General features: G+C 36.6%; 2 protein-coding genes across 39 annotated transcripts in view; one reads left to right on the top strand and one right to left on the bottom strand.

Annotated features, from left to right (window-relative positions):
• PHC3 (polyhomeotic homolog 3) overlaps nucleotides 1-9,889 on the top strand; it is a 74,367-nt gene extending 64,478 nt beyond the window's left edge. For 14 of the 27 annotated variants that reach the window (XM_081570856.1, XM_081570852.1, XM_081570849.1 and 11 more), the window contains 3 exons: nucleotides 1,764-1,896; nucleotides 1,988-2,219; nucleotides 7,770-9,889. In XM_081570856.1, the coding sequence (XP_081426982.1) occupies nucleotides 1,764-1,896; nucleotides 1,988-2,219; nucleotides 7,770-7,924 (520 nt within the window). In that variant the 3' untranslated portion in view covers nucleotides 7,925-9,889. Of the gene's footprint in view, nucleotides 1-1,763; nucleotides 1,897-1,987; nucleotides 2,220-2,393; nucleotides 2,522-6,101; nucleotides 6,233-7,769 lie in introns of those variants that run through there. The other 13 variants (XR_014077052.1, XR_014077051.1, XR_014077050.1 and 10 more) reach the window with 4 other exon arrangements.
• Nucleotides 9,890-15,054: 5,165 nt separating this feature from the next.
• GPR160 (G protein-coupled receptor 160) overlaps nucleotides 15,055-26,223 on the bottom strand; it is a 61,074-nt gene continuing 49,905 nt past the window's right edge. For 4 of the 12 annotated variants that reach the window (XR_014077055.1, XR_014077054.1, XR_014077056.1 and 1 more), the window contains 2 exons: nucleotides 22,234-22,349; nucleotides 17,530-18,917 (listed from right to left, as the gene is read on the bottom strand). Coding sequence is in view for 6 of the 12 variants with exons in the window: in XM_081570862.1 (XP_081426988.1) it covers nucleotides 17,845-18,852 (1,008 nt within the window). In the remaining 6 variants the exon portion in view is untranslated. Of the gene's footprint in view, nucleotides 15,926-17,529; nucleotides 20,345-22,233; nucleotides 22,350-26,223 lie in introns of those variants that run through there. The other 8 variants (XM_081570862.1, XM_081570861.1, XM_081570863.1 and 5 more) reach the window with 3 other exon arrangements.

Here is a 26,223-nt window from a genome sequence, read left to right as displayed (position 1 = left end):
CACCCTTATGGCAGAAAGTGAAGAAGAACTAAAGAGCATCTTGATGAAAGTGAAAGAGGAGAGTGAAAAAGTTGGCTTAAAGCTCAACATTCAGAAAACTAAGATCATGGCATCCGGTCCCATCACTTCATGGCAGATAGATAGGGAAACAGTGGCTGACTTTATCTTTCTGGGCTCCAAAGTCACTGCAGATGGTGATTGCAGCAGTGTAATTAAAAGACGCTTACTCCTTGGAAGGAAAGTTATGACCAACCTAGATAGCATATTAAAAAGCAGAGACATCACTTTGCCAACAAAGGTCCGTCTAGTCAAGGCTATGGTTTTTCCAGTGGTCATGTATCGATGTGAGAATTGGCCTATAAAGAAAGCTGAGTGCCGAAGAATTGATGCTTTTGAACTGTGGTGTTGGAGAAGACTCTGACAGTCCCTTGGACTGCAAGGAGATCCAACCAGTCCATCCTAAAGGAGATCAGTCCTGGGTGTTCATTGGAAGGTCTGATGTTGAAGCTGAAACTCCAATACTTTGGCCACCTGAGGCGAAGAGCTGACTCATTTGAGAAGACCCTGATGCTGGGAAAGATTGAGGGCAGGAGGAGAAGAGGATGACAGAGGAAGAGATGGTTGGATGGTATCACCGACTCAATGGACATGGGTTTGGGTAAACTCCGGGAGTTGGAGATGGACAGGGAGGCGTGGCGTGCTGCAGTTCATGGGGTCACAAAGAGTTGGACATGACTGAGTGACTGAACTGAACTGCATAAGATGATATGCAAATTAATAAAGTGTTCCACATTTAAAAATATGTATATATTAAAATATACACTTAAAAACATTAGTCTATTTTGATAAAATAAAAATCTTCCAGCCAGTTTTTTTAAGAACAATTTATTTATTGGCTGTGCTGGGTCCTCATGGCTGCACGAGGGCTTTCTTTAGTTTGGAGAGCAAGGGCTGCTCTAGCTGCAGTGTGTAAGGTTCTCATTGTGGTGGCTTCTCTTGTTGTGGAGCACAGGCTTATATGTATGTGGACTTCAGTAGTTGTGGTGCACACTTAGCTGCTCTGCAGCACATGGAATCTTCCTGGGCATGTGGACTCCTCCCACACTGGGGATCAACCTGTGTCCCCTGCATTGACAGACAGATTCCCAGCTACTAGTCCACCAGAAGTCCTCTTCCAGCCAGTTTTAAAGAATTAAATATATTTGAATTTCCTGAATTCCTAAGAACCATGAATTCCTTGTATAACTTTGATAACTTTATCTTTCTGTCTTTGATTTTAGTTATATTTGAAAAATATTTTACTAGCCATTTGAGATTTCCTCTTCTCTACTATATTAATCTCTTTTTAAAGAATCTCTTCAGAAATGGTTACCTAAGAAAATAACCATTTGAATAATCATCTAAATAGTTAATAATTTCTTCTTCTCCTGGAACCTTGAATTATTTTACAATTGCAAAAATGAGTTATTGTTTGTATTTTGCAGAAGGTTCCCCACTATCATGCTGTTATTAGGAGATATCAGTACCTTGTTACAGGTGTCCGGTATTATATTGAGAGCTATATTATATATAATGAGGCTTTTTTTTTTTTTACTATTAGCATAAGTAAATTTATTGAACACTGTGGTTTACTTTCTGAGGTATTATAATCCATAATGAAATAAATGGCATTTACTGATTGGCAACTGCACTTTAATTAAGGTCATAATTACTAAGTGGAGCATCCCATACATCATTTAATATTTTTTTCTTAAATTTTTTAGGTACAATGTTAGCTGTTCTAAAAAATTTGCACTTAGTCGTTGGAATCGTAAGCCTGATAATCAAAGTCTTGGGCATCGTGGCCGTCGTCCAAGTGGCCCTGATGGGGCAGCAAGAGAACATATGCTTAGGCAGGTCTGTAGAAACCTTGATTCAATGTACAATACCCTTTTCAGAAATACAAGGAAAGTGCAATGCTGTATTTTACTTGTACTACATTTTCCAGCTTCCAATTACTTATCCATCTGCAGAAGAAGACTTGGCTTCTCACGAAGATTCTGTGCCATCTGCTATGACAACACGCCTGCGCAGGCAGAGTGAGCGGGAAAGAGAGCGTGAGCTTCGGGATGTGAGGATGAGGAAGATGCCTGAAAACAGTGACCTGCTACCAGTTGCACAAACAGAGCCGTCTATATGGACAGTTGATGACGTCTGGGCCTTCATCCATTCTTTGCCCGGTATGTGATTGACCACTTTGACCTTGATTTTTGCCTTGTACACACACTGAGGAATGACATTAGATCCATCCACACCTGTTGCACAAAAGGGCTAGAGAAGTTCTGTGTATATATACTCATTAAATGGCATTTGCTATTGAAATGTGATCTGTTTCCTCTTGCTTATTCCCTCAGCACAACTGGGTATTTTCTCATACCCCCCAAGTCGATAAAAACTGACTAGTCCTGCTTCTGCTGTGACACCTCAGCCGGTGAAGATATTAAAGGTGCTCTCTTCTCTTCAGTCTGATTTCTCTCGAGAGGTCAGTAGAGAGATTGAGTCAGACACTTCTTCCTTTCTGCTCTTCAGTTTTCTAGTCTATCAATATTTCCTCCTTATTTCCTAATTTAACCTTTTTTAAGTGAAATAACACAGACCAATTTTTTTTTTTACATTTTTGAAAGCTAATCAAGACCTTTTGGAGTATGATAAAATTTTGGTTTCTTTAAAGAAAAAATGCTGTTTCTTTTAAAGGAGGCTGCATTCTTTGATTCTTTGCAAAAAGTTTAAGACATCAAGAACACTTCTGAAATTAAGTAGACAACTGAAATTCAGTTATGATACTCCATTCCAATATTGAGGGTTACTTTCTTATTTATGTTTCCTGCTCTCTCATTTGGTATTCTTTCCATCAGCTTAAGTCGTTATATTCTTTTATCTTTACTAAACAATAATCTTTTATATCCACTTTCTTGACTGGGCTGGGTACTGAAGACCGCCTTTGCCAATGATGAGACCCACACTGCCTCTATATGTTGAGACAGTATGTATTTTTTTAATCAGCAAATCTTTTATCATTCACTTTAACCTCATGAATATGGAAAATGAGATTTTTAAAAACATTTGTTCCATTTTGGGCTTTTGGTGAATCATACCATTTCTCTTGAAACAAGCTTTCCAGAAAAATCCATCCCCTTTGAACTTGTCCACAGACTTACTAAAACTAATCCACTACATTTGGTAATTAATCTTTCTATGAAGGTGACCACTGTCTCAGAAGCAGACTTACAGCTAAAATGTTATGAGTGAAGAAAATATATTCAGAAGTATTCTGCTTTTTTTTTTTAGATCTGTTGGCCATTTTACCTTACACAGATGGTTCCTGACTTGTGATGGCTAGACTTAATGAACTTTCAATTTTATGATGGTACAAAAGTGATACATATTAAGTAGAAAGCATGCTTCAGATTTTGGATTTTGATCTTTTGCTGGTGATACAAAGCATGATACTCTCCACAAATTGGGCAGGACAGCTCCATCAGCCATGCTGTCATGAGGGTAAATAGCTGACACAACCATGCTTGACTCATGCAGTCATTCTGTTGTTTACTTTCAGTACAGTATTCAATAAATTACATGAGATAGTCAACACTTTATTACAGAATAGGCTCTATATGTTAGGTAACTTTGCCCTACTTACAGTAGGCTATTCTTAATGTTCTCAGGATATTTAAAGTAGGCTAAGCTAGGTTGTGATGTTTGGAAGTTTAGGTGTATTAAATGCATTTTTGACTTGATGTTTTCAACTTTCGATGGTTTTATCAGGATGTCAAGTTTGAGGGAGATAAATATACAGAACTCTGGAGTTTTATTAAATTATTTTTTAATGGCTTATTTTAGAAATGTGAAATAAGGTTTGTTTGTTTTTTTCCATTAAGATATGGTCACTTTTAAAGAAAGATGAAATTGTTTAAAGAAGGGATACATTTTTCATGGGAAGATTTTTAAGCATGCACCTAGGAAAACTTAGGTGTGATTCAAGTGCTGAGCATGTGGGTTTAGAATCTGCTTTAAAAAGCTGATATATTAGAGAATGGTGAGTCTTCACAGGGTGTGGCTTTAATATTCAATGAAATAAATTTTAAGTTTTATACCAGTCTAGGTATCTTGAGAATTAACATCTGGAACTGACGCTAATTCCTGGGGCTGAACTTTGATTCTGTCATCTTTAGACAGTCTCAGTCTTCCAAATGGGATATATGAGCTGTTTGTTACCCTGATTTCTCATTTGGAGGGGAGAATATTTCTTTTCCTTTGGGGAGGAGGAAAGTAGTTGGCCAAACAGATAACAAATAACAGATGCTGGAGATTCGTCTATCACTTCATATGCTTTTTTTAGGGCTAGTTTTCTAATTTTCCCCAGCATCCATTTGCCACAAGGCTACTCTTGGCTGCTTTATTAGGACAAAGGCTAACACTTTTTTTTTGTTCTTCCTTCATTGAATTGAAAAAAAATTATTTCTTATAACTTGAGATGCTTGCCTTATTGAGTTCATCAAGACAATTTTGTTGCCAGCCTTTTAGAGAAAATTACATATAAGGTAGACCCAGACTGTTTTATAATTTAGAATTGCTTGGTATTAAGAGTGTGCTGAATATAACTCTACTTTTTTACTGATTAAATGGGAGCGTTTCTAAACTGCTTTGACAGGCTGAGTAATAAGCTTATTTGTGTGATGCGTTACATCTTCTTTCTCAAAGTTTTTCTCTGAATAATGCCTGTGGCTTAAGGTAAATCTCAACCAGAAAAGGCCGTTACTGTCATTTCTCTATGTTCATCTGGCCTTTGTAAATCCTTTTGAGCCTCTTTCAGCTCATTCAGGGCTGTATTTTTTTCTTCCCCTGAGCTCTTCTCATGGAATGAATAAACTTGTAAATTTTGTAATCTCTTGCATTTTTGTTTCTTTCCAGTTGAGGCTAGGTTTCCCTCTTTCATCAGGTCACCTGTATTTATCCCTAGAGTTTTCTCTTCTTGTTGTATGTCATCTTGTGAACTATCTTGGTGGGACCGTATTAGAGCTGGTATGCAGACAAGTCTCAGAGCTGTTACCAGAGTAAAATATTATCTTCTTCTAAATGTTTGTACATTAAAAAATTCTCTATAGGAAAGGTTCTTTGTACTCTCCATTTACTGCAGGTATCTTCTTTAACTCTTCCTTGATACAGTGAACTGCCTTTTGCAAAGATCACTTTAGTCTGTATTTGTTGGTCTGTGAATCTGCAGCAGGTTTAGTTTCTATGTAGGTGTAAAAAGTAGGTATTGTTTAAAAACATGACTGTTTACTATAATTTCATAATATTGATATTGAGACTCATTTGTTCTCTAGTGTTGAGTGTGGGTGACAGCCTTTCATCTTCCTTACTGAGGTTAATTTCATGTGGGATGTTTTTGTTTTAGGGTTAGCTGGAAATGTGACTGGAACTTGTGAAGTTCCTTTGGGACCCATGTCTGTGTGCAGAGGTCCATCCCATCCTAGTCTGCTTCTGTTGATGTGAAGCCAGCTGAGCTGACTGCTTACTGCAGTTGGGATATGTCCTGTAATGTCCCTGGAGCACCAGCTGTTCTACAGATGTAGATTCTAAATATGTCAGAAATGCATAGAATTTTAGCTCAGTATACCTTGGGCATCTAGATTTTTTTTAAAAGTCATCTTTCTCTAGCTTTAGGAAAGCATATTTGCTTCTACCTCCGCTTTTTAAAATCACTATTTTTTCATTTCTGTACTAATGTAGAAACACCCTTTTTTTGTGGTTGGCCTAAGTTGTGATCTAAAATTCTGAAGATAATTCATGACTGTTTGATCATGCTGTTTCCCAAATTTTGTTCTTTATTATTTTGCTAACACATTTACTGTCTACCTACAAGAAGACATTTGAAGAGGGATCTGATAATACTGAGGAACAAGAACATACTATGAATTTCTTCATGGAGAACTCCTTGTTTCTATTCCCAAATGTAGCTCTTAGGATCCTCATTACTTCTCACTGCTTCTGTTTTCTGAATCTAAGTAAGTCCTACCCTGTCTTTCTCTTCTTTTCTTTCCTGTGTTCTTGTAAGTAAGACTGAAGAGAGAAGAACATTTAGTTCTTTCATAAAAAGAAGGATGAAGTCACAACTAGATGCAAGATTAGTCAGTTTTGTCTGCTCAGTTTTGAGAGCTACCTCTGGGAAAAGAAAAGGGGCTTTTCTATGGTGAGTAATCTCATTTTAACTGTTTAGTTTCTTTTATATGGTAAATAGCCAAAACCATAAAAATTCTGTGGAAGGTAGTTTTGAAACAGCAATTTTTAAAAATCTGAGAAATTATTAAAATAGAGGAATTGAATAGCTGACTGCCACATAGACAGGCAGGTTACAACCAGCAGAGAAGTTGGGAAAGAAATAAGCAAGAGAAAAGCTGGCCACACAGCTGAATCCAGGAAAAAAAAAAAAAAATTGCATTACTCTTACAGATGGCTCCTTTTAGCAGATTCTGTTTTTGTTCATTATTCATTCAGTCCTTCACTTACCCAAAAATACATGTGTTTAGCACCTGCAGTGTTTTGTGTTTGGTACTGGGGTTATAGGGATTACATTATTATCTTACATAAACAAGAGGATGATACTTTTGCAGCAGAAAGAATAGTGACTCCAACAAAGTTATATCCAAAGGTATAATGTAACCATTGTCATTGTGCATTATCTTTTTCTTTGTGTTTTCCTTTAGAATGCTGATTTGAAGAAAAGAGACTCCTAAGCTCTTAGTTTTTTTATTCTTAAATTCACTTTCATAATTTTGTCTTTTATAAAGAAGCTTCCACATTTTTGCATTCTCTCCTCTCATGGTTCCTTAATTCATTACTTTCCCTGCTGGTTTCTTTACCCTTAGTGGGGAAGTTCATTAGCTGTGCAAAATGTGGTGGATAATAAAAATGTTCAAGGGTCAAGGAGAGTGTTCACACTGTTACTTGTTCTAAAGCACCCAGTTTACGCTGAAAGGTAGAATATTGGTTATTCGTCAAGATATTAGCCCAGCAAGCTCAAAATATCATTAAGAATTTGTTTTCTTATCAGAAGTGGAGATGAGTCCAGTGATGTTAAGATTTGAAGTTGAAATTACAAGTTTGAGTATTGTTAATACATTTCAACAGTAGATTGATACTATAATTTTGATGGATTGGTTCTATCCAGAGTGAATAATAAAAATGTTTCAGATGTACCTGGCAGTCGAAGGTTGTAGATCAGAATAAAACTACCAATGAAAATGAAAGTAGTACTTGAGCAAATATTTCTAAATTAAGTGGCAGAACAGTATGCTTTATTCTTTGGTACCTGTATGTGAAGGATATCTGATACAAAGAAAAGCTCTTGAGGTGTTTTAAGTAGTTAATCCAGGCTCGTGTGTGTGGTGTGCTTTCAGGTGCCAGCATTGTCCTTTTATGAAGGTGTGTTATGTCTGGACTGAACGAGCTGTACATTTAACCTGACTCTTACTAATTATTTCTGCAGTATTATTTTTAAGGCAAGAATTCCAAGTAAATTGCTTTACCTAGATTTCAAATTCTTAATTTTTTTTAGAATGCCAAGGAATACTGCCTTCTTCCAGAGTGAGCCCATGGCTGCCATCAGTAAATTTCATTTGTTTCTCAGCCTGTGTTAAGTCACCCAGGGTGACTTAACTGTGTCTGTTAGGAGTGATGTCTGATTGTTGTGTATTAATTCTAACATCCTTCCTCTAATGAAATTCTAGGCTGCCAGGATATCGCAGATGAGTTCAGAGCACAGGAGATTGATGGACAGGCTCTTCTCTTGCTCAAAGAAGACCATCTCATGAGTGCAATGAATATCAAACTAGGCCCGGCCCTAAAGATCTGTGCACGCATCAACTCTCTGAAGGAATCTTAACAGGATCATGAGGCTTTGAGATAACAGCAGTTGTATTCTTAAACAAACTTGCAAGGGTAAAGGCTCAAGTTGGCCTAAAATATTATCACTTACTGTGGCAGATAGCCAAGCACATTGGGATCTCTGCATCAAAGGCTGACATTTCTTGTACAGATACAATAATTCATTGTACATTTTCATAATTAGCTAACATGGGTGAATTTTACAGGTTACACACAACATTGAAAGACTTGTTACAGAGGGTCATGATATTTTTCAAAGTGTTTTACTAGATAATTTTTTAAAGGTGATGTTTATCATTAATATAAAAATCCTTTTGAAAGTAATTTAATAATTTACATTTCTCCTCTTTTGGTTTTCTTATACATTTTTCTATCCTATAAGTTTTCTATAGGTTGTCATGAGAGATATAATTTAGGAATAATTTTGGAGTCCAGTGACTGGAATTGTATGCAATGAGATATCAGTGTATGTTTTAAAAAAAAAAACATGTCTGTTAAACAGTTGCTTTATCTATAAAAAGAATTGCATTCTAGCATGAATAATACTGATCTGGAAGTTAGATTTGGTTTCTGTTCCAAACTTGACCAAGAATTTGGTGTGACTGAGAAAGTTCGTTTTCCTCTTAGTTTTTGTTCATTTAGAGCAGTGGTTCTAAACGGAGGTGAGTTTTGTTCCCCAGGGGACATCTGACAATGTCAAGGGACATTTTGGTTGTATAGCCTAGGGGTTGGGATGGGGGAGGGTTGTTATTGGTATCTGGCATGTGGAGGACAGGGATGTCACTAAATATCTTAAAAATGCACAGGACAGCCCTCTACAACAAAGAGTTATTTGGTCCAAAATGTCAGTAGTGCCAAGGTTGAGAAACCATAATGTAGGAGTGATTAATGTTGGTCTTTTTCACCCAGAGGGATATTTTGGGGGAAAAAAAAAAGATGGGACATAATAAGGAATACATTGTATAACGGAAATATTTCAGATAGCATTAATGTTCTGCTGGAATATTGTTCCCAGCTTTATGCATTCTAGAAAAAGGGAAATCCATTAAGTTGGCATATAAAATGAGGACTAGCATACCAATAATTTGACTCTCAGTATTGATTCATCATAATAATCTTTCATATCTCTCTGCACTGATGAAGGCATAATATGATTATGCCTTAAGAACCAGGGCTTGGCCTTTGCTGGCAGGGCGCTAGTTTGTAGTGGCTATGTGGTTGGTCTTTGGATTTTTCTAGTGTTGAACAAGGTGGATCTAGCTAGAATGCACATTCCTTTTTCCTTGACTAAATCCTTGTGTGCTTCCTGCAAAGGACTCTTGGATAAATTGAGTCTAATTTTGTATGTACATGTTTTAGGGAAAAAAATCTTTAAAGAAAAACTTTTCATTGAACAGTTAATGTTGCATTAGAATTATGGCACTAAAAGTTGTTGTGGGAGCCCTGTAAGCTATATATAGTCCTGGACATCAAAAACATTTGACTCTTTTATCATCTTCTCTTTACCATAAAATGGAAATGTTTTAGTAATTGAAGGAACATACACAGATATTTGGCAGAAGTTCAGTAAATGAGGAAGAGTCCATGGGTTTCAGTCATTGTCACTGATCTTTTCAGAAAGATTGTGTTATGCTATTAGAAGACTAAAGATGTCATTAAAGACATCACAGATATTTATCTTTTGGCTTTGTGTACATTAGAGAATGTTGATTATTTTTATACAAAAATACAGCGGGTAATTTTTTTAACCTTTAGATGCCTCTTGTTTGAATGTATGCTTTGTGGGATTCTTTTGTGTAGTAATGTTTTTTAAAAAAATGTTTACTGATAGTTATGTGTAGGATTAGAATATGTAATATAGTATAAGGCTCATGTTCCAGACCTACAATAGCTTGTAGTGTACGTCACATATTTCTTTTATATCACATTTTTAATTACTGGATTAAAGTTTCAAGGAAAGGTATATACTCTACAGTCAGTTTTCGTTTATTAGCAGTTAATCTTTATGACAAGAGTTGTCATATGCTTCGACTTTTCCCCTCAGCTTGCAATTTCAGGACACAAGTAAAGGCTAAGCGTTAGTAGGAGCTGGTCCACTGTATGAGGGCCGAAGGGCACAAAGGAGAACCACTCCTGGAATTAAAGCTTTGTCACAGACGATCCATAGACATAATTCATACAAAATTGATTCTCTGGGGGTAGACTCCTCTAGCAGTAATGATCACCTCCCATAACTATATTATCGATACGTAGCCTTTAAGGTGTTGACTTGGAACTGCGTTACAGGTTCTCCTGTTCACTTGCTCTTCTGATACCAGTCATCATGTACTTACCAGAGCCCCTGTGCTTCACACCGTGCTAGGTGTCCAAGGGGGGTTTCCATTGGAGAGCACCTTATAATCCTAAACCTTATAATAATGTTAACAACAGTCCAGATCTTCTGTTGTCCCCACTCAAAACATACTTAAAAAAAAAACACTTTTTTTGCTTTTTTTCCAGTTTATTTTATAAATGGCTCATTGGCTTTTTAAGTAGTAGCTTTACCATTGACACAGCTGTTTCTTTCTAGATGATTTAACCGTGTGAATTCTAAAATTTCAGTTATATATTTAATGGATATAGATGATAACACTGGATGCCCACCTCCCTCCTGAGCTCTAAGCACAGTTTTAGTATGAAATAGGTGGGGAGAGTGCTGTTATTCTCATTTTCCTTCACATTACTACCTGTTTTAGGATTTTGATTGAGAGGGAATGACAAGCAGAAAGGGGACATTGGAAGTTCTTGTTACTTTTGCTACCTAAGTTTGCATTTTCTGACTTCTTCATACTGAAGCACTCTTTTCCCATTGAGGAAGGAAATCCCTACAAGTCTGGAATTTTACTTGCGTTTAGCCATGTGTGCTTAAGAAAGTAAACAACTGGTTTGTAAAAATTGTTGCTTACATGATGCGTGTTTTCCTCAAGCCTTATGTGGGCATGTGTCTTACACAGCGGTGCAGCCTTGATAAGATCAGTATGAGAGTGCTGTCCCACAACCTGTCGCTTTCTAAGGCTCTGGTTATTTTCCCATGATGGTACTTTTAATTTGCTGGGACATTCTCTAAACAGACCCTTTCTAAAGTCCCAGTTTAAGGGCTGTCCCCTCTGAACAGAGAATGTGGAGTAGAAGGAAAGTAATGTCAGTGATGGAGCTTGAGGATAGGAGAGAAGCAGACAAGAGACCTGCCACTTTTAGTTTATCCCACCTTAACACTGAACACATCTCTGTTCTTTTGAAGTTAATACTCATTTTACCTAGTTTTAAATAGATTTAAATAGAAAAAAAATTTTTTTAGGTAGCCCACTTAAATTTTCGACATAGCTAATTTTCCAAACTCAGTGTGATATTATTATAGTCAGTGTATTCAAATACCAGTCTTGGATTGAAATCTGTCCTAGTGCCCCATGTCACCTGACTTGTTCAGTTAAATTTTATGAAGACCCATTGTTGGCATTTGCAAGGTTTTGGTACCACCATGGCATAAAGTATGGTAGTGAGGCAGTGCATAGATTGTGTCTAGTTTTAGGCTGTGTTTACATGTGTGTAAAGAATTTTGGAAAGAAGAAACTAGTACAGATGCATGGGAAAGATTCTGTCTTCATAGCCATATCAAGTGGAAGAAATCCCTGGCTGGACACACAGTTAGAACCTTTCAAAAATGTATTTTCAACTAGAACAGCGTGGTTATATTTTGTGGTGTGAAGATCCTCCCCCTCATTGAATGGGAAGAACTCATCTGCCTCTGAGCAACAGGCGTTGAGGAGCACTATTGCCTAATAGGATGAAAGGGCCTCATTCCCCCTTACCTCCTCAAGCCCGAAGGAGACTGATAACTGTCTTCTCTGCCTGAGACTCTGTAATAGGGTTAATTTCAGGGAGGAACTAACTGGGGCAGGAATTTCTAACACTTGACTCATGTCTTTGAGCAGCCTCTGGGCAGTGGAAACTGGCCACTCTGCACACTGTCTACTCAGCTGTTTCCTGCACACTACTGGGCCTTGGGGAAGGTTTTCTAGGGGAAATGACAGGGAAGTGGAGGAAGAGACTAACAAAAGCATTCCAGACCCAAGAGGATAATTCAGTTAACTCAGTGAGGTTGTATTGTATAGATATGACCATTCGTAGTTCAAATAAATTGTAATGGTTGGGTTCCATTCACTGCAATAAAGAGGATATAGGGTTGGTTTTTTTTTCCTTAATGTCCCAAGATTTACCTGCAATCAAAGTCATTCTTTTACTCTCCTGATCAAATGATCCTGCCCTTAGGAGGACATTAATAGTTCCATGGCACCCCACTCCAGTACTCTCGCCTGGAAAATCCCATGGATGGAGGAGTCTTGTAGGCTGCAGTCCATGGGGTCGCTGAGAGTCGGACACGACTGAGCGACTTCACATTCACTTTTCCCTTTCATGCACTGGAGAAGGAAATGGCAACCCCTCCAGTGTTCTTGCCTGGAGAATCCCAGGGACGGCGGAGCCTGGTGGGCTGCCGTCTATGGGGTCGCACAGAGTCAGACACGACTGAAGCGACTTAGCAGCAGCAGCAGCAGTTCCAGTGATACATAAATCAGTGATTTTTGACTTCTGAGAAACGTTAACAGCTGGTATAGTTGGGAAGAATGTTTGTCAAGAACTCAAAGGTTTTATGAAATTATCAGAATTATATAGAAGAGAGAGTATCCATTTTCAGATACTCCAGATCAATCAACCTGGTGGATTAATAGAAAGAGAGGCATTCTTAGGATAGTCTTTCGTTAGGTTGTGTCTTGCTTTACGAATCGGATGACTATAGAGCTGTAGGGTCCTGTTTTCTTAGTGTAGAGTTCAGTAACTACAAGCCTACCTCTTTCTTTGATGCACAGTAGTGTGGTTCTTGAAAAAACTGTTTAATCTACTTTCATCAATATTGGTATTTCTGAATCTATTTAGAGCATTTGATTTTTATCTTGACAGTTGTGATTCAATTAAATAAGCACAAATGCAGTATTACGGAAAGTAAATATGCAGTCTTATTAAAATTTAATTTCAATCTATAAGCTGTACACTTTAAAAAGATTCTTTGGGAAGATACTCCTTTTTTGTTAGAAGTTCAAGAAATGTATCATATAGTTTTACTCATATCACTAATATAAGCCATTTCTTCAGTAAAAAATGTTGAAAATTATATTATCTTCTTTGGAAAAAAATTCCTAAATTTTTAAGAATTTTTAAAAGTTTTTACATATTATTTTTCAGAGCTTATTTAATCTATTTTAAAATAATACTATGATAGTTGTTTTTGAAAGTTGTAAAGCACTAGTACAAATAATAATCTTTATCATCATATTCCAGAGCAAAACATCTGGCTTTTTCTGAACTTTCATTTTAGTATACTTGCATGAAAAGGGAGACCTGCCCTCCTCCTCAGATTCTCTCATGAAAGTTCTCCCATTCTACTCTGACACACACCTCTTAAAGTGCCATGTTCACGGAAGCTTTGGGAAATGCTTTCCAGTTTCATTTTTTCCCCCTTTGAACAGCTTGTGAACATTTAACTTATTAAAGGTGAATATTTCAGCCTCAGACATTAGGGAAGAAGTACATTAAAACATTTTTCTCTACTGCCTTTGAAAAGTACAGTTGCTGTCAGTGATATTGGTGGCATCAGTATGAATCCATAGAAAGAAAACCTGTGCCAGGGTTTTAAAATATTTAAAAAAGTAATGAATGAAATTTAATTTGGACAAAAGAAATCAATATAAATTTAAAACACTTACTATGCTAACATGGTACAGTTTTAAATGTAAGAGTAATAAAAGTAAGTTTAGACCACCTATTGACGCCAGTAATCTTTTAAGGATTGATAGTAGTTGTCATTTACTGACGTAAAAGTTATACTTCAGGGGCTATTATCAGTGTTAAATCCTTGATTTTGTGGAGCTTTAATGGATAAGGGTGAAAAAGTTGGTGATTATAAGAGTGGTGAGGAATGGTAGTGAAATGAACATCAACCTATTTTAGAAAAGGAACTTCAGTCATGCCTCAAGCAAACCAGATGTGTTCATTGCTAAAATCTTTTATAATACTTATGTTAAAACCATAATTTTATTTTAGGTAGTACTAAATAATTACTTCAGTAGCAAATAATAGGTGGACATAATCATTAAATGAACATGGTAAGTGAAGATAAAATACTGGCTGGGAGACTGGAGTTTTACTTCTAATTCATAAATTAGCTGTGTGACATCTTAGGCCATTACTAAGCTTATAACCCGTTCCCTCTTCTCAATATTCAGTATGGAGCCTATACTACTCAAAAGGTTAATTTTGTTTAAATCATTTTTAAGCTGTATAAATTATGATTACAGACCACATAGTGGGGTATTAAAGTTGCTCCTACTTATTTCTCTCTCCTTTTTTTTAATGGTTGTTTCACACTTAAGAGCTTTGGCTAAAAGATAATTATTATGATCCATTTCCTGGGACACCCACAGTCTTTTTTCTCCTTAGGATTAAGGTAGAAAATTCACACAGATGAGCAAATTGAGGAAATTTTTCTAAATGCTTGTTTAGTCACTAAACACATCTGAACACTGTCATTCATTTATCCATTCATTTAGCAAACCATTTGAACATTTACTATGTAGTGTGTGGTTGGTATACCTGACTTAAGGAACTAGTAATGACAATCCTCTTGCCCTCAGTTTTGATTGTGGCTTAAACAAACATGTAATTATTATTACTTAATGCAGTGAATATAAAGTTGGAGCTGATTTGTGCATTGGGTAAAGGATTAAGCTAGGTCTGACTGAATCATAACACAATTCCTATAGCATATTTTGCGTACTAATCCATGTACCTGATTAGGTTATAAAATTAAAGGTACTTAATATTAGGATTTACAATTTGAAACTATTTTAACAGTCCATATTTCTCAATTATTTTGACACTTGAGTCTATTCCAGAGGTGTTGATATGCAGGGTGTATGACAGAACAATTACAAGGAAGCTGGTGCTGGCTTACTATATACATTTTGTACTACAAAAGCTTTACACCCAGTATTGACAGTGCAGTAACTTCTGAAAACTAAAAAATCTCAAAGGAGCTTGCTGAACAGGTTTAGTTTTTGTGTTTCTTTTTAAAGCAAGAAATACTACATAAAATTCTACAGTTATCACAAATATCTACATTTTAGAAAGCACACATTTTTTACATAGTAAAAGGGTTTCCTTTAAAATGCAGAACCAGTAAACAATAAAACAGTTCTGTGCTTGGAGCTTGAATTTACAAGTATTTGGGGAGCAAACATAGAATGGGAGGATCGATTTAATTGGATAGAAGTTTCCTTGCCACCAGAGGATTCTGAGTTACGGTGTAATTTCCTGTTTGACTCAACTTTATATATTTCTCCATAAAGATACAAAATGAAAAAAGATTGAAAAAATCTTTTCTGTATCATAGTTATAGCTTTTTAAAGCAGGAAAATGTCCAAATAAGTGTTAAGAATAGAATCTGTAATAAAGTGTTTGTAAATAGGAACACTAACATCCAAGTAACCAGATAGTCTGGGTTTAAAAAATTTTTTCCATGGTACTGGTTAAAACTTAAAGTATTTTAGTTTACCTAGTTTTTCAAATATTTTTGCTGTTAAAATATTACATAAATATTTTTTGTATGTGTATTCTAAATTTTAAAAAAAGTTTGAGTGTGCAAAGATGGTAATAATTTTAGACATCTAATTTCCAAGACATTAACTAGATTCTCAATCACCTCATTCAAAAGCATGTTTTTTTTCCATAGGAAAGGTCAAAGTAAGCTCTAAAAATTATCCTCAAAGTAAGGGGTGAGCTTGTGATGAAGTTTGGAGTTGTAGACAGCAGTGTGCAGAATGGAGGCTGACACGGGTGTCAGGCATTTCAAGCCTCTTTGTTGAATTAGTCCTTTTTGTCTTCTTGCTTGTTGAAAGCATGCTTTTTGCTGTTGATTTAACAAAGGCAGATTGTGATAAATTTTTTTTTTTAAACTTTATTTTTGATGTTTCAAGCACATGTTAACTGATTTTTTAAATTCCTCCTTTCGGTTCCTCCCATAGTCCTAAAATAGGATTTTCATATTTTAAAACCTCAAACACTGATCCATGCAGGATGAACAAAAAGCATCACCAAGGGGAAAGAAAACATTTTTTATCTTTACAAAAAACAAATGTTAAGATTATATATAGACGTATTCTTTATGTTGGATATTGTACTAGAGTCCTCCTTACAGGAAATGAAATAGTTCTAGAACTCTTAGCATTAGCACTCCTAGATTGGTGTCTGTAGCTACCAGTTTTAAAATGTATAACCTGAAAATGAAGTTAATTTTGCATTTTAAGAGCACACCATGATCTATGTAAAAAGATTGTCCATTTGTTGTATTTTTTTAAAAGAGAAAGCACTTTCATATTAACAGTAGCATGTGTATGAATTTTAGATTTTCATATTTGTTGTCTGTATTCAGTGAAGTAAAATTGAACATTCAGATGTTTGTTGATGGCAACATTAACTGTTAAATTAAAGCACCTTATACTCTGCTGCTTAAACTTGCTTGTAATTGCACCTTTGTTAACCTGCACATTTTCACATAGAATATTGTTGTAACATTGCTTCATGTGGGTCTGGATGGAAGGTTAGTGGGCCTACAGGATCATTTATTTATATTGTTTATATTACAATAATATATTGTAGACCAGTTGTAAGTTCATTTCTTTACAAATAAAAGCTTCTTCCATTTGGCTGGTCTATTGAATAATTTCTTTTTTTTAAGCCTGTGAAGAATGGGGCATCTTGTAAACCAACAGCTTAACAAGGGGCTAGAAACAGTGCACATTTTCTCGATTTAAAATCTGCAGAGAGTTTTAAGTCTTTACTAATTAATTAGTAAAATAGTCTTAAATATCTCAGTCCCACGTATGGTCAGTTGGAAAGCCATACATTAAGAAGGAAAGGAACACAGAAGCAGAGCGTATTTAGATATCGACAAATTAGATGGTGTCTTTGTAGTTTAACTCGCAGTGATTTCCGATTACTCTCTCTCTGCCATTCAGATTGCTTCACTTTAGTAGTTCTCACGCAAGAACTTGCCCGAGGTAAGTATGGCAATTTCTGGAGACACTGATCGTGATGACTGGGAAAGGAGGTTCTACTGGCATCTAGTGGATGGAAGGCAGAGGTGCTCCAGAACATCCTATCGAGTACATGGGGCAGCTCCCACAACAAAGGATTATCCAACCTACACCACCAACAGTGCTAAGGATAAGAAATTCTACTTTCACACTAGGGTATATTGCCAGTGTGATTACGGGTTGCCATGCAGATTCTATGACAGATAAGTTACAACTGAAAACGAATCTGGTATGTCATGGGAGAGACCCAGTCACCACTCCCAATTCTTGATGATGCACAACAAAAACTCTGCTCTCAGGAATATTTGCATTAAGAACAGATGTATTCTTAAAAATTAGCTAAATTTAAATTGAGCTAATCCTTTTCCTTATGTTAAAGAATAAACTCTTTAAGAAAACAATCTTGACTTTCTTGCTCTGAGTTTAATAAAAATGTTTATTTAAATCTGAAAAATTGGCGAAGAATCTCAGATTTACGTACCATTTGTATCCAGTGGTTTTCTGGGTAACAAACATGAGTATGGCCAACAGGTATAAATATGTTTTTGGAAGTATTTTGTTAAAAAGAAAACTCTAATAAATATAGCCCCCAAAAGACACATTCTGAAAAGGTATGGAAGTTTGGGGTTGGGGGAGAGCTTCAGTTAACTATATGTCCCAAGGCCTCATTCTTTCCTGTTTGTATGATTATTAGTCTTGTAGCTGTAAGTTTTAACTTTAACATGGTAACATATCAACAAATTATTACTGATATAGGCTTTTCAATTTGCTCAAAATTACTAAGTACAAGTGGAATGAAGCAGCATTTCCAGTTGACAAATGGATCCACAGGTAATGCCATGTCTCTAAGTCTGTGACAATTAAACCAAAAAATTGTAGCTATGAGAAAACTATTGACAAAGTACAACCATGGAATGTTCATCTCAATGTAAGCGGGAATCTGTACTTGAAGTAAAAGGATAACTACTTGAAGTACTACAAATGGTAACCAGGTACCAAGAAAACAGATAATCAACTTGGGCAAGAGTGTTTTTTTAGAGTTCATGGTGTAAGAGTGGGATGAAAAGGGAAAATACAGGATAGTCTCATTCATGTACGAAGTTATCCTAACAGCCTGTACCAAGGTAATGACTTCTGACCAAGAGGTTATAAAACCCATAAATAAAATTGTCACCATGGAAAATGACAGCCAGTAACTCTGAGCACCAATATAGAAAGGACATTGATGAGAATTAACATTCTGTGCCTTCAGGCTTTGGTAGATAGCTGGATTGCCCAAGACATAAGTAAGGACAGAAATCCAAATTAAAATAATAGTAAAGAAATAACATACTTTTTGACACTTAAATGGAAGCTTGGTGGCTTTAGAGAAATTCAGGTAATAATCTACACAAGCTATCAGGAAAACTGGATAATGCAAAAAACCGTAAGTAAAAGAAATAATTTGAATAAATAGGCAGATGTGGTATTTAGTAAACCTAATGCCTAAAAGCACAAAATCCCTGAAATAAGATATAATAGAAATATTCACCAAAAGTAGAAGATCAGTAAATGCTAGTGAAATGCAAAAATATTCCAAAAAATTTTGACGGGTGTTTTTCCTTCTCATTCCTAGTGTGAGGATATTTAACAGTATTTTCCCAAGTATAATCAAGAATAACAGACAGTTACCATCTAGAAGCTGATGTGTTTGATGCAGCTGGTACTGAAAAGAGCAGTTCTCTGAATTAAGAGCACTCATTTTTTGAGTTAAATTTCAAAGGCCTGTTGCTACAATAAAACAGTGCTTCACTTGATTTTCCATCCCTGCAAAGAAAAGTGAAAAGAAAATCTTGATGCCATCTTGATGTTCTCACTACTGTAAAACTTTACAAACTAAGCACCTCAAAAATCTATTTTAATACAGTCATTTCCCCAAATAATTAACCTTATATTTGTCACACTTAACAGAACACTTATACAGAATATGATCAAGAAGAATTCATGCATATACTCTGGTCATTCTTTGAGACCCAGATGGTCAGAACTCTAACATCTATAACCACACTGCTTTATATAAATTAGTTATTTTTTTAGGATAAATTTCTTGAATGCCCTTCTCTTCCTGATTTCAATTTAAATTGTTTAAATTCAAGATATTTTTAGAGAGGTAGATAAACACTTTATTTACCAGAGCCAAAATATAGGCTTCAAATAACAGCCTGATCGGAATACTCAGAACAATCCACTGATAGCAGTTGACTCAGTCCCACTCTGACTCTAGACATTACCCGGTTTTGTTTTTCTGCCCATGAAATTTAGAGAATACTCATGAGGCCCCTTTAGTATAGCTGTTTTCAAAGCTTTTTAGCTGCAGGATCATCATTTAAATAAATCTCCAAAGCTCAAAGATATAAAACAGATGGTTCAGGTGAAAATCATGAGAAAGATTTGTCTTCTGGATGTGACCTGTCAAGAGTGGCACCTAGAGAGATGAAAGAAGATAGGGAAGGAGCAGGGACTGCGTAGGGCTACCTGAAAACATCAAGAATTAATGGGTAAGTGCAAAGGAACAGGAATGGACCTTGAACAGCTTTACAAGCAGGAAAAAGAAATGATGAAAGAGGAAGTTCAAAGAGGAAGAAATCAGGAAAGGATAGAAGAAAAAGAAGGAAATTCAAGAAACATCCTCAAGACAAAATGCACAGTTGACCCAAAGTTGTTTCTGCAAGACTGTTCCACCACTGTGTATAACAGCAAGGAAAAAAAAACCCCAGCCCCAACAGTAAGAAAAAACTTACTCATGAATGTCAACAATTAGGGACAGGCTAAAAGTGATACCTCCTTATGATGGGCTATTATACAGCCATTAAAAATGTTTCTTGGGATAGGAGGGCTTAGTTTTCACTCTCTATTTTTTACACATTAAATGTTATGCCTTGTGAATTTGTTACATGTTAAAAAAAAAATACCATGATAAATTTCAACAGGAGGTTTACTTAAGTGAAATGCAGGACAAAAAATTATGCAGCAACATGCCATCTAATTTTTTTAAAGATATTATACATGTACAGAAAAAGTAAAAAGGTACACATCAAGTTAATATGGCATTCCACTTAGAGGTTTTTCTGCATTTCTCAAACCTCAAGGAAAAAAAAAATGAGTATCAAGTCTAAGAAGTAAAAAAAAAAAACAAACCTGAAATTGCCTAGAAACAGGTAACACAATTTCAAGGAAGCTGTTGAGGATCTTGTCTGAGGGTAAAGAAAAGAAATTGGTATGGGAGAGAGCTGGTCACCAGTTCTGTTGACAAAATCAACTGTAATTTGAGAGAGTCTCTCCTAGTTGAGAAGAGAATTCAACTCTTCTCAACTAGGCCAAATTCTAAGCTTTTATATTTGTCTTTACATTACCCAGTTTTAGCAAGAATATTGCTAAGTTGGTTTAGCCAGAATCTCTCCCCCTCTATGTCTGATCAGGTTCCTCATCCCCACCATCCTTCAGGTGATCTCTAACCACCTTGACCTGCCTTCAGCAAGAATTCTGATAAGTCAATTTAACCAGAATCCCCTCTCACCACTGATGTTTTCCTTGGTAACAGTCCATTCACAGACCCCTACCTTCTTCCTTGGCTGTAAATTCTCACTTCTATTGCATTTGAGCTTGAGTCCAGCCTCCACACTACCCTCCACACCCGACTGCAAAATCCCAGTATTGTGATCCCCATGCCTACTGCACCGGTCTTAAAATCTGCCTCACTGTTCTTTAACGAGGATCATGAATAATTTTGTCTTTAGCATACTCTCATGGATATAAATCTACCTTGTCATTAAGGCACACAAATAATGTACCTATTTACACACACATGTATATATGTAAAGATAACTATAAAAATCATCCATTACCTATTTCCATAACTATAGGTTATAAAAGAACAAATCAAACAAGTTCTGGGTGTATGCTCAATTTTTTTAAACTATACTCAAAATACACTATAAACTTTACCCTCTCAAAAAAGTTCCATTCCAGATTTGATACACCAGAGCACAGAATCATGGCTCCCACCCTGAAGAGCGCTACTGGCTTTGGGTAAGGAAACCTGGGTGGAATCATAAGACCATATGAAATCCTCCTGTGCCAAGAAAAGAACTGGCTTAGTTTTAAATGGCAGATGTTGGGAATGGGGGAGGGGAAGGGAAATGGTATGGGTTCCTAAAGACCTACTTTTAAAAAGTATGTTTAGGATTAAAAGAAAGAAAGAATCATCAGTATAAAATGACTATATCCTTTATAACTCCTATCCAAAATTCAAAAAAGTAAAACTAAGGAATCGTGTTTAAGTAGGAAACATTCAAGGAATGTTTGCCAAGTTTCCACTTCACCACTGACTCTCTGAGGGGAGCTGTTTGAAAGACGAGTCCCTACAGGAGGGAAGTAACTCTGAGTGTCTCCCAGGGGCTAAGGAAGGTCAGAGAAGAGCAAGGGGGCGGGGGCAGCCCCAGCCAAGGAGTCACAAACCAGGAACCTCTTCAAAAGAAGACTGCAAGAGAGAAGACAAGTTAGAAATGGCATATGTAAGAGAATCACAGAGCTGGAAGAAACTTCAGAGGCAAGAAAAACAAGACCCACGGAAGATAGGCAACTGAGGCAATAAAAAGCAGTCAAAGGGAAGTATGTTGGAAAATGATGTATTGGTCCTTTAGGAAACAATGATTTCCTAAACACCATGATCGTGGAAACCAAAACTTTCTTAGGTGAAAATGTTACACCCCACGTCCCCCAGAAACCACTAAAAGTATTTAAAATTGCAGTATCTTGTTGGACAAAAGTCCTTTGATAGGCTACCTGTCCCCAATCTTCCCTTGACTACTAGGATTCAGAGATAATTATTAAGATACGATCCTTTCATGCATGATGTTTTAGCCTACTTATGAATCAAGTCATGCTCTTACACAACTTAAGAAGTTAACGTGCAAGTCCTTTTCAAGGGATCTTTGGGCTTGCTGTGTGATCTGGCCAGTTTAGCAATATTAGCAGGCTAGGCCTGAGAGAAACAAAACATTATTTCTTTTCACTGAGCCAGTCTCTGCTTTTCCATGTATTAATACAACCCAACGAATTCTTAATGACACACTATACTTACTCTGCTTCCTCCAATAGGCCCTTCTTGGCTGATGATCTTCCTATTTTACTTCAGTTACACTGCCTTTAATTATCTTACTTTTGGTTCCTGGCATACCAAAACGCCATGCAAATAAGCTGTGTGTGAAAGAAAACAAAAATAACCATCATTAATAGCCATCCAAATAATTGCAGCTCAGTGCAACCGCCTCCAGATCTCTGCTTAGAAAAACTATTTGTGGGATTAGAGCAAGAAACTAATTGTTTATAATCTTTTTTCCAGCAAAAGGAAGAAAAGGGATACTTAGATTATGTGTGTGTGTGTGTGTGTATGTGCACACATGTGCTCAGTCATGTTCGACTTTTTTTTAATATTTTTTTTAACTGGAGGCTAATTACTTTACAATATTGCAGTGGCTTTTGCCATAGACTGACATGAATCAGCCATGGGTGTACATGTGTCCCCCATCCTGAACCCCCCTCCCACCGCCCTCCCCATCCCATCCCTCAGGGTCATCCCAGTGCACTAGCCCTGAGCAGACTGTCTCATGCATGGAACCTGGACTGGCGATCTATTTCATATATGGTAATATACATGTTTCAGTGCTATCCTCTCAAATCATCCCTCCCTCACCTTCTCCCACAGAGTCCAAAAGTCTGAACTTTACATCTGTGTCTCTTTTGTTGTCTCGCATATAAGGTCATCATTACCATCTTTCTAAATTCCATATGTATGCGTTAATATACCGTATTGGTGTTTTTCTTTCTGCATGTCCAACTCTTTGCAACACCATGGACTGTAGCCCGCCAGGCTCCTTTGTCCATGGGATTCTCCAAGCAAGAATACTGGGGTGGGTTACCATTTCCTCCTCCAGGGGATCTTCCTAGCCCAGGAATTGAACCTGAGTCTTCTGGGTCTCCTGTACTGGCAGGCGGGTTCTGTATCACTGCTGGGAGACCCTGATACTTGGATGAAGTCACCAAAAACCCTGATATACAAGTGCAGATAACAGGAATCCTGCTCACACGGCAGTCTTCACCCACAGGTTCAGAGTCTAAACTAGCAGTTCTCAAACTGTTTTGTTTCAAGACCTTTTGACACTTGATCCATGTTAACATATTTTTTTTTAAGTGAAAAATTACTCTCTTTTCCCAAACAAGAAAACTGAGTGAGCACAGTTGCACTCTTTCACATTTCACCAATTACTTTAGTATCTGGCTCAACAGCAGGCAGCTGAATTCTCATCTATAAAAATCAGCTGCAATATCACACATGTAGCTTTTGTAAAGTCTGCTGTACATTAATGAAAGTTTGAGAGTAAAACAAAAAAGGTATATAACTTCATAGCATTATTACAATCAAATGGCTGTGTTATGCAATCACAGAAAAATTTAACAAAATCGTCTGCATTAACAGGATGGGAAGATGAGCACAGTTAACATTCTGGTCTATTGTTATACAGAAAAGGAGATTAGCCTGTAGCTAGATTTGCTGAACCTCCTGAGTGAAGAAAGCCTGTGGGAGAAATAATGTATTAAGCCTTGTCCAGCGGTTTCACATACTTTTTTCTAACCCTTACAAGCATCATGAAAAGTAGGCATTTTTTTCCCATGAGGAAACGCTCGGGGGTTAACCAGCACATTTCCCTGGGATGCATGACTGTTAAGTGTTGAAGCTTGAAGTTCAACCTCGGGTCTGACTTCAAAACTCTTTAGGAAGCCACAATTATGGCTCAGCTCACAACTGGAAATGTAGAAAGGGGTCTAATTTATGTGAACGAGCTTTCCAAGTAACAGTGACTACGTAGATTACTGGCACCCATAGGAGCGGAGCAGAGTCCCTCAGGGTACTATTCCTGCCACAGGGAATCAACTGCAGGTATTCCAGACGGTATAGCTCAACACAGTGGGACCTGTCAACCTGGGTCCTTGAGTGACTGCGGCAGAGCAGTAAAGCCCCCGGGGATTCAGAATGGATGGACAGTGTAAGCAAGAAGACAGTCTGTTATATCAAGCTGGAAGGATTCATGATTATATGTTATGGCCTATCCTGACACTTAAAATGCCTTGTAATTCTCTGGACCCTTAACATTTCCTTAAGGAATAGCATGTATTATTTGTATTATCAGAATTTATAAATATATAGCAGAAAAAAGAATTTTGAAAAGCAGCAATGCAAATATAAGAAAATCAGGAAAATCAAAATTCAGTTTTAATTTCCACTAAACTAATTGCTTTTGCATTGTATTGTTCTGACATTCTTGTATTTGCCTATATTGGAAGAGAAGGTCTTGATCCAGTGACCCAAATTTTCACCTTAAGAAAAAAAAGTAAGGGAATTCCCTGGAGTCCAGTGATTAGGACTCTGCACTCTTATTGCTGAGGGTCTAGGTTCAATCCCTGGTCACGGAACTAAAATCTCACATGATTCACAGTGTGGCCAAAAAAAAAAGAGTAAAGTAAATCCCAAAGTAACCAAGGGAAGGCTATAATAAAAAGCAGACAACAACAGAAATTTTAAAACACACACAACAGAAAAAACAGCCAAAAGCTGGTTCTCTGAAAACAACAACAACAACAACAACAATAAAACTGTAAACCTCCAACCAAACTGAGAAAAAAAACTTAGGAAAATTAGGAAAGAGAGGGCCTCAGTACAGATCCTACAAACATTATAAAGATAATAGGGGACTATTTAGAATAATTTTATTCCAATAAATGATACAACTATGATGAAACAGACAAATTTCTGGAAAGACATGAACTACCAAAACTCATTCAAAAAAGATCCCTTAAAAAAACAGGGCTCAAAGGGCTTCCCTGGTGGCTCAGTGGTAAAGAATTCGCCTGCCAATGCAGGAGACACGAGTTCAATCCCTGATCTGGGAAGATTCCATGTGCCGAACAGCAAGCTCCAGAGCACAGGAGCCGCAGTGACTGAAGCCTGGTCAGTACTGCGTTCAGCCGCAACTACTGAGCCCATTTGTTCTAGAGCCCGATGCTGGCAACAAGAGAAACAGCTGTGATGAGAAGCCCTTGCACCACAACTAGAGAGTAGCCCCCATGTGCTGAAACTAGAGAAAAAGCCTGCGCAGTGACGAAGACCCAACCTCGCCAAAAATAAATATGTAAACACATTTTTAAAAATTCCTATTACAGAAATTGATTTTGTACTTAAAAATCTTCCCACAAAGAAAATTTTAGACTCAGATGTTTGCACAGATGAATTCTGCCAAACATTTAAGGAAGAAATACCAGACAAAGAGAACAGAGGAGAGAAACACCTTCCAACTTATTTTACGAGACCAGAATTACCCTTATAACAAAAAACAAAGACATTTCAAGAAAACTAAATTGTAAAGCATCATCCCTCAAGAATACGAGGCAAAAATCTTTAACAAAACATATGCTATGAAATTAAATTCATTAATATACAAAAATAATAATATAACCTAATACATCATAGCTAATGCAATCTTGGTTTAACACTAGAAAATCAATGTAATTCATCATGTTAACAGAATAAAGGAGAAAAATTATATGATCATCCGAATAAATGTAAAAAAAGCACTTAACAAAACCCAACATGATAAAAAAAAACTCTCACAAAAACAGAGAAGGGAACTTCCCAACCAGATAAAAAGCATCAATGAAAAACCCAAATGCTGAAAGAGTGGTGCTTTTCCCCCTACAATCAGGAGCCATGCAAGGATTTCCACCCTCCAACCCTCCTCAACATTTCATTAGAGGTCTTAGCTAACACAGGAAGTCATTAAGAAGAAATAAAAGGCATGTATATAGGAAAGAAGTAAAGCTGTCTTTAATCATGAGTGATATGATCATGTACTTAGAAAGTCTGCAGTAAGAGCTACTAAAATAAGTGAATTTAGCAAGGTTGCAGATTTTTTTAAATCAATTTCTATATACCAGTGATATTGGAAAATGAAATCACATTTGCCATAGCATCAAAAATATGAAAAATGTAGGGCTAAGTTTAACAAACCACATGCAA

The sequence above is a fragment of the Giraffa tippelskirchi genome, chromosome 2 (genome assembly GCF_054371585.1).
Source record: "Giraffa tippelskirchi isolate mGirTip1 chromosome 2, T2T-mGirTip1v1.2.pri, whole genome shotgun sequence".
NCBI lineage: Eukaryota > Metazoa > Chordata > Mammalia > Artiodactyla > Giraffidae > Giraffa > Giraffa tippelskirchi.
Note: the sequence above shows the minus strand (reverse complement) of the source record. Positions and strands in the feature narration are given on the sequence as shown.